General features: G+C 47.9%; 1 protein-coding gene across 3 annotated transcripts in view; it reads right to left on the bottom strand.

Moving 5' to 3' along the window:
- Positions 1-452: 452 nt before the first annotated feature.
- The window catches only part of LYRM4 (LYR motif containing 4), a 155,529-nt gene continuing 147,880 nt past the window's right edge, over positions 453-8,101 (bottom strand). For 2 of the 3 annotated variants that reach the window (XR_004260391.1, XR_004260392.1), the window contains exon 4: positions 1,363-1,511. Coding sequence is in view for 1 of the 3 variants with exons in the window: in XM_032250130.1 (XP_032106021.1) it covers positions 1,443-1,511 (69 nt within the window). In the remaining 2 variants the exon portion in view is untranslated. Of the gene's footprint in view, positions 1,512-8,101 lie in introns of all 3 variants that reach the window. The other variant, XM_032250130.1, reaches the window with a different exon arrangement.

Here is an 8,101-nt window from a genome sequence, read left to right as displayed (position 1 = left end):
ACTCCACTGATGCAGGATGGAAAACCTGAGCCAGAGCCCCACGCAGGGCTGGGCTGGGCAGCTCTGCCCTGTGACAGTTGTACTGCAAATAGAATGGCTGCACGTTACGTCTATTTGAATGCATCATTGCAGCAAATCTATGTTCTCTAGAAGAGACCAGAAGACATGAGCTCAAACATGAGGGTGAGAAGAACGTGGGCTCAGCCTGCACGTGCTCACTCCCATGACTGTGAGAGTTAAATGAGGGGGTGACAGTGCTGCAGCTATTCTGGGACCTGTGCTATTTATATAAGCCTGTTCTAAACCTGAACACACAGATACGGAATCCACTCAGCACTGCATGCAAAGGAAACAGGAGGCCACTCTGACGGGGTCTGGTCCCTCCTAAACTCCCCAATGACAAGCAAGTTATTTAATACATTCTATGTTTGGAATGAGTGTGTTTTCAAGAATAAAAGCACACCAACAATACCCTTATTACTTGTAATATACTGAAAGGGCAGGGGTCCCCAACTGGCTAAACATTAAAAGACACTGGGAGAGCTTTAGAAATAGAGAAAAATGATCATGCCTCACCCCTCACTTACTGAGTCAGAATCTGCAGAGAGGGAAGTGCTGAGATGTCTTTTGAAAAAGCTCTCCAACTCTCCAGGTGCTTCAGTCCACCAGCCAGATTTGGGCTGCCCAGCATGTCCCAGGCTCCAGGGTGGGGGTCACCATGGGCTTGGGTCAGGCTGGGGCTCTCATTTACCAGGTGTGGGGAGGGGCTTGAGCCTGCATTTCTAGTAAGCTCCGGGTGGGGCTGAGGCTGCTGATCCACAGTGCCCCATCTCTGGGTGTGTACCTATACACACCTCACCTTTGTTGTACTAGGGCCAGGTATGAGTTGCAGGGTGCACCTTGTACCCCTGTGGCCCTGCCCTACTCCACACTGTCCACAGTCTCAAGTGGTATTTGGACTCACTTTCACCAAGGCAGTTCTCAGCTCAGGGTTGAGCCCTCCCTGTGGGTCCCCCACAGCCCTCTTCAGGCCCTGTATCAGTAGGAAATGAAAATGCATTAATCGGGAGGGGTTTATCTGGTGTGAAAGGCTCAGGAAGACAATTCTTTTTATTGTCAAGGACCAAGAAACAAAGTGTAGAAATACTATACACAGTGGTCATGAGCTACAAGATAGGAGTGGGGTGGAGGGGAGACGCGGTAACACATGGCATTATTCGGAAGGTGCTCCAGCTCTTCATTCTAACACTTGAACCAAGGACAGACAGCCGTCCTTTTTCAGTAAGGCTACAGCAGAATGCAAATGTGACTCAGTTTATCAGCTCCCACAGGGCAGGCTGCACAAGAGGCTGTTGTAATCTGGCTTTGGGAGCCCCCATCTCAAACACAGAATGGATGCTGAAGGTGGTCCCTGGCTGCTGCTGGTGGCTGGTCCCGGCTTGCTAGGTCCTGGGCATGTCTCGATTCTCAATAATCAGCTTGTCAGTTGAATACAGTTGGCCAATGTGGACCTGAAGGCAAAGAAAGGACACAGGTCAGGAACTGCGGCCCTCTAGCCCCTAGGAACGGTCAGAAGGAACATTTCCTAACCTTTATGATACGGTGTTAGCCATCCCTGGACTGATCCCTCTTGTCACTGCACTGTGGGGCGAAGCCAGTCATTAGCACTGCCTTGGCTAGTTCCATGCATCATCCAGCTCCCACTTCCCTCACAGTGAGAAGTTAGAGGGATCCACATGCCCATGTCTTCTCTCTGAAACAGCATGAGGCTGTAGCCTGGGATTCTGGGGCTGTGATGGGCTGGGTGAGGACTGCCTGCTGGTGGCAGAGCTATCAGATGTGTGCCCAGCACCTCCTCTCCTAAGAGGATTTCCTTCCCTTAAACCGATTCTTGCATAGGGAAAGTGTTTTAGAACAATGCAGAGATGGGTACCGTCTTTGCTGGGGTAGAAAAATCATTGCATTCAGGGTAACGCAAACACTATTCCGCGGCTCATCCCGGGTGGGTTGAGGACAGCTGCCTGAGTGCCTGCACCTCCTGTCTTCCCTCTTTCCTGCCCGCTTCTTCTGAAAGTGTTCTTTTTATTAAGTGTCTTAGAGCCCAGTGTTTCCACTGGCCCAGGTGGATGCTGGAGCCATCATCTGGGGTTATAGCACATCTTTCCTCTGGAACAAAGGGTCTTGCCACAATTTTTCTCTAAAAGCATTTCCTGAGTGATACATTTTTAGGAACTAGTGGAAGTGATGAAGAAAGGGCTGATCATTAGCGACTCTATCTGGATTTCAGAGCAATTGATAACTATCTATGGGTAATTTGGGGTAACTGCTGTTTAAGTAAATGACGGTAAACTCCGAAAGGCCAGAGCTGCCACCCAGAGCAGCCAGGGGTCAATATCCTCATATGGTTTTCCTCTCCCACCTTAGCACTCTATTTAGAAGTGAAGGCCCAGGACAAACAGCGATCACGTCATTACTACAGCACATGTTACAGAGTGGTGCTCAGTCACCAAGGACAGCCCCGCGGTCCATCTGAGGTGTTCGGTTTCCCGTGCCATTTGCTTGGTCTTCAGTCTGCGCTTGCTCAAAGGCATCTTGAAGGTCCGTGGCACACATAATAACTGCTGAGTGTTATGGTGGTGCAAGAGAAAGTGAAGGAAAAGGCGAGAGCAGCACATCATCTAAGAAGAAGGAAAAGTAGACGGTGGAGATTTAGGGGATGGGGGGGACCTTGCAGGTACTTTTAATTGCAAGTGAAAGCCTGAATTAGAAACAAAAAGACCCAAGGCGGTGTAGAGAATGAGCGCTCCAGCACAACTCCTAACAAGTCACCATGATGAGCTTCGCTACTGTGTCTTCAGTCTTCCCTTCCTCTCATTAATATAGAGAGGATTTTTGATGCAAGTGGATGGGGCGGGTCTGGGATGCTGTGTTTCTCGCAACCCGCGGGTAATGCTGATGCTGCTGGTCCGCAGGCCACACTTTAGGTGGCAAGGCTGGAAGTCATCTTGAGCCTGTGAGGAGCCACACGGGGTTTCTCGGGGCTACGGTACAGTCACGATGAAAGCCGCACAGGAACTTGTTTGGGCTTCCCTTCTGGAGAACCTGAAATTGCTGGGTGAGCGAAGACATCTAAATCCTACTACAGAGAAGAGGAGGATTGGCACTGTCCTCCACCCTGAACAGTACATGGTTTTGTTCTCATATATTAACCTCAACAGACACATGAACCCACTATCAGATGACATTCAGAAACGAAAGGCTAGAATGCCAATGAGCCTTAAAAAAAGGGGAAACATTATGTTTTGGATAATTAAAATGGGGCTAATACAAACAATTCTGTATAACAGCCTGGATGATTCGGTTACCTGGGAGCCTGTTCCATATTTAATTGATCTCAGGGGATTCATCAGGAACCCATCCTAGCAGTGTCCGCAATCAGACATTCCAGGAGTACTTGACAGAGTTTACCATCATCTTTCCAAGGCTTTAGTGGCATGTAGGAGTCATGGCATGGCATAAGGAGAAACCCGTTCAAAAATGCAATGGGCTGCCTTGGTAAGCTGTGAGTTCTCTGTCTCCATGAGGAGCAGAAAGAGAGGATGGAGAAGGAAGGTGTCTGCTAGACCAGGGTTGAACCAGACGGATTCCTTCCGACTCTCAGCTTCTGTGATTACAGGCACTGTCCATGGTTCCAGGATCCATCTGGGACGCCTCTAATAAACAGTCGCATGGTCTCTGAACAACCCAGTGTTGGTCTACATGTTCTACTTCTGGCACTCAGGAAGAAAAGGTGGCATCCTGGAAAGGCCCTGGGATAGGGCGGGGTCAGGACAGGTGGGCTGCAGCCTGGGTGGCTCTGCTACTTGCCACGTGAGACTCTCCACTTCCTCCGGTCTCAGTTCCTTGCCTGTATGATGAGGTCTGGAAACTTCTAGGTGATCTTTATAGTCCTTTGCAGCTCCAGCAGTCTTTGGGCCCTCAACAAAATTGACCAGTGTCAACAGAAAGATGTGTGAGGTCTCCAACCAGTGCAGCACCTAGGGCATGAGCGTCCCTAGGGCAGCTGGTGGGAATCTGGCCAGCAGACAGTCATGGCAGACAAAGAGGAGAAACGTGCTGCAGCAGCAGGAGAGGTGACTGGCTTCCTGCCCTCTCCTGAAGGGATGGCTCTCTTGTGTCCACCCATTCACTGCCCGCAGCCTGGTGGCATGCTCATGAAGCCTGCCCTCCTCTGCTGCCACCTGGACCATCTGTGTGATCTATGTATGTGATCCCTATGAGGTCACGTGCTCCAGTTCATGTCTGTCTTCCCTTTTCCAGCCCCCTAACTGAGATCCTCGCAAAGGCAGGGCTGGTAAACACTGCTGTCTGTGCCGCTGGGCCCCGCACAGTCCTGATAGACAACTCTGCTCAGCAGATCTCTGATGAGTGGGCGAGAGGAGGAATCTGAGCCCAATGCACTGAAAGCAAATGGCTCTGTAGTGATGACTGATAGACAGGCAGGGCTTTTTCTTACAAGTGCAAGGCACGTACCGCACACAATGTGCACTGATCCTGTAAGGAAAAAGGTGAGATGGATGCTGGGCAGGCCACAGTTATCTCGTGGTTATCTCCAATTACCACACAGAAAACCTGGAGGAGCCCTGGAAGAGCAGCCCCAGCCCTGAATCACTCTGAAGATAAGCAGTGAGCGCCTTCTGTTCCAGGCAACTTGTGTAGGTGAGACTTGCAGACGTGATTCCTGCCTGCAGAAAGCTCTGAGTCCAGGAAGGGAAAACCGGCAAGAATTGAGATAAGTGACCTAGCATCTGGAATGTGCTAGCCCAGAGGAGGGCACACAGGCCTAGAGGGATCTGGAAGACATGACTCAGCCTGAGGGAGTCAGGGAAAACTTTTCAGAGGAGATAGCCTCTGAAGAGGAGGAGCTCAGAGACCCAGAGGCTGGAGCTGGGGCAGGGGTGAGAAGCCCATGACACAACTGGACGTGGAGACGGTCAGAGACAGAAATGGGTTGTGAGTGTGGATACAGAAGGGTGAGGGTGAGGATGGGGGTGGGGAAGGCAGAGAAGAGAAAATAAAAAGAGAAGTGGGATAGGGCCAGAAAACAGATGCCATACTCCACTCAGAGGGGAGGGAAAGCTGTTAAAATGTTAAAAATGGAAGACCAACCCATTCAGCAGTGTGGTTAAAAAAGATCACCTTGACTTGGGTCAAGGCAAACAAGAGGTGGAGTATTGTGGCAAGAGGACCTAGTTAAGGGACCAGTAAAAGTGCAAGTGAGAGGTGATTCCGGCTTGGACGCAGGAGTGGCAGAAGGTCTAGAGGGGCAGCCAGAGGAATACGTGGGTGCTGCACCGAAGGGGACCCCACCCTTGCAAGTTCGAGACTAGTGTGTGTGTGAACGCTGCAAGAATCACTGTCCCTCAGTTTTTGGTGAGCAATGAAGGCCCAGAAAAGTCAATCCATATAGAAGCGAAGACATGAACCCCAAATATTCTGACCTCTGTTCAGCGCTTTCTCCAAAATGCCACTCCTCTACTACGTTCCAACCATATCTTCCTTTCTTTTCTCCTTTTCTCTCTTTCTCTATTGTTTTTAGAGGCAGGCTCTCTCACTATGTCGCCCAGGCTGGTCTTAAACACCTGGGCTTAAGTGATCCTCCTGCCTCAGCCTCCTGAGTAGCTGGGATCACAGGCATGTGCCACCATGCCTGGTTAATCAATGCTGATTTCTTCATAATGCGAATTACACATAACTATGAGCCTACATCATGAAAATGCGAGATAACTACATGAGATAACTGTGGCCTGCCCGGCATCCATCTCTCCTTTTTCCTTATGGGGCCAGTGTACGTCTAGAAGTTTACACTCTCCACACTCCTGTGCAGCTAGAGGTGGCCAATGAGGTGTCAGCTGTCATCACTGCTGGGGCATCTAGGAAAGTCCTTTAAAGTGGGCTGCCTCAGACTGGGGGCATTCCACTGCCTGCCTGCCCCCCACTTTGTCTCTGTTCTGCCTGGAATATCAACTTGATAGCTGGAACACCAGCAGACATCAACACTGTGAGGTAAGTTTGATATGGGAGCTACACGCTAAGGCTGGGGGGCAGAAAGGAGGTGCCTGGGTGCTTAATGACCCTGGAGCCACTGTGGCAGCTCCAGATGCCTTATTGCCAGCTTCCTTTTGCATGTGAGAAAAAGAAACCTCCATCTTTTTAAAGCTCCTGTTACTTGGGTTTCTTGCTACATTCAGCTAAACCAATCCTTACTGACTTGAATGTACAATGAGAATTTTAATGTGAGATCATAAGACTAACGAAATAAGGGCTGGTGCAGAGAAGGGGGCGATCTGTCCCTATCATCTGGGGAGGTGCACTTAACAGGTACCTACTGTAGCTGTTTCCAAAGTTTAACAAAACTACGCAGGACATTATAAAGATCCTGCTCTTTCTCTCTCTAAATCAGGGGTGGCGAATCTTTTGGCTTCCCTGGGCCACAGTGGAAGTCTTGTCTTGGGCCACACATAAAATACACGAACAGTTACAAAAGCTGATGAGCTAAAGAAAAAAACATCACACACAAAAAATCTCATGTTTTAGTTTACAAATCTGTGTTGGGCCACATTCAAAGCCATCCTGGGCTGCATGTGGCCTGCGGGCCATGGGTTGGACAAGCTTGCCCTACATATTTTGTTGCATTAGGATATGTGGCTATTAATATTTTGGTATTTTTGTCTAGTCTGTTAAATCACATATAGATTTAAAATGTGTGTGTGTGTATATATATATATGTATATATATACACAATATTTAAATTTGGAATCATAGCATAACTTGCTTTTTAACTTAACTTCATATTATGATGCTTATGTCATTAACTATCATTTTAAGGAATATTTTCAGTAACTGTATAATACTCCATTGTAAAGATACATCATAATCTAACCACTCCCATATGATGAACATTTAGATTGTTTCCACCTAAAGCTAGGATTATCATTCTTATATATAAACCTATTCTTATATATCATTCTTATATTATTTATCAAATCTGATTTTTTTTCCTTATAAAAGGTTTCTGGAGGTGGAATTGTTGGGTGAACAGATACAAATATTTTTATGGTTACGGATGGATCTTGCAAAACCACTTTGTAGAAGGCCTGCTTGTCCGGCTGACACTCCCTCTGGTGGCCCCTTTGAAGGCTATGGCAGCACATGTATCATGCCACAGAACAAACACGCTTCTCCCCACTGTGTGCTAAAGGCTGTATTCTCTATGAATTGGTTAGAAGAGCATAGGAGTCTCCTGTTGTGTGGCCCTCTGCTGTGTTCCTTACAAAAGCCCCCATTACAATACTTACCATCAAATTTGTTTCTCAAAGTCCACTAATCTAGAGGATTAAATTTCTCGGGGAGGGGTGCTCTGTTGCAAGGCATATAGCTGTGAGGTGGGATCAACCCCATAGAAAAGGCCCCAAAGGAAACCCACAGAATGAAGAGCCGGGGAGGGGTGCAATCTGAAGAGCCAAGTTTTAGGAAACTTGAAATCAAAACAAACCAAATTTATAGGCTTTGACAGAAGTTTGATTTAAAAAAAACCAAAAAACCCATTCCAGTATGACAATTTTATGGCCCTTTGGGGGAACAAAACTAATGACATCAGGTCTTACAATGTGCATGGTGTTAAGAGGATACAGAGATGCATGTCTTTCTATCTGTCTGATGTATAATGCATATATTGGGGCCACCCACACGGTCCCTGCACTGTAACGGTAAGTGGGCCTGCCTCAGTTCCCTACATGAGCATCAGTGACTATGGGGAGGAGGGAGAAGGGACCACGCCACTTGACTCAGGTGCATTCAAAGCACAGTTTAGGACAGTGCCAGGCACATAGAAAGTGCTCGGAAAGTATCTGAAAACTAAAAATATCAGTCCCATACTCCAAGGATCTAACGGTCTGTGCCTACTGACTCTAAAATCCAGATAGACAAGCGATTACAGAATGCTTTGATGGTCAGCCACAAGTGAAAATATAGAACTGATGAAGACAAGCTAATAAAAACAGCGATAGGACCATTTACTGCAACAAGAATGTTCACTGAC

This window comes from Sapajus apella, unplaced genomic scaffold, assembly GCF_009761245.1.
Source record: "Sapajus apella isolate SASKATOON/1434 unplaced genomic scaffold, GSC_monkey_1.0 scaffold70, whole genome shotgun sequence".
Classification (NCBI taxonomy): Eukaryota; Metazoa; Chordata; class Mammalia; order Primates; family Cebidae; genus Sapajus; species Sapajus apella.
The sequence above is the reverse complement of the archived record's forward strand: the minus strand, read 5'-3'. Positions and strand labels throughout refer to the sequence as shown.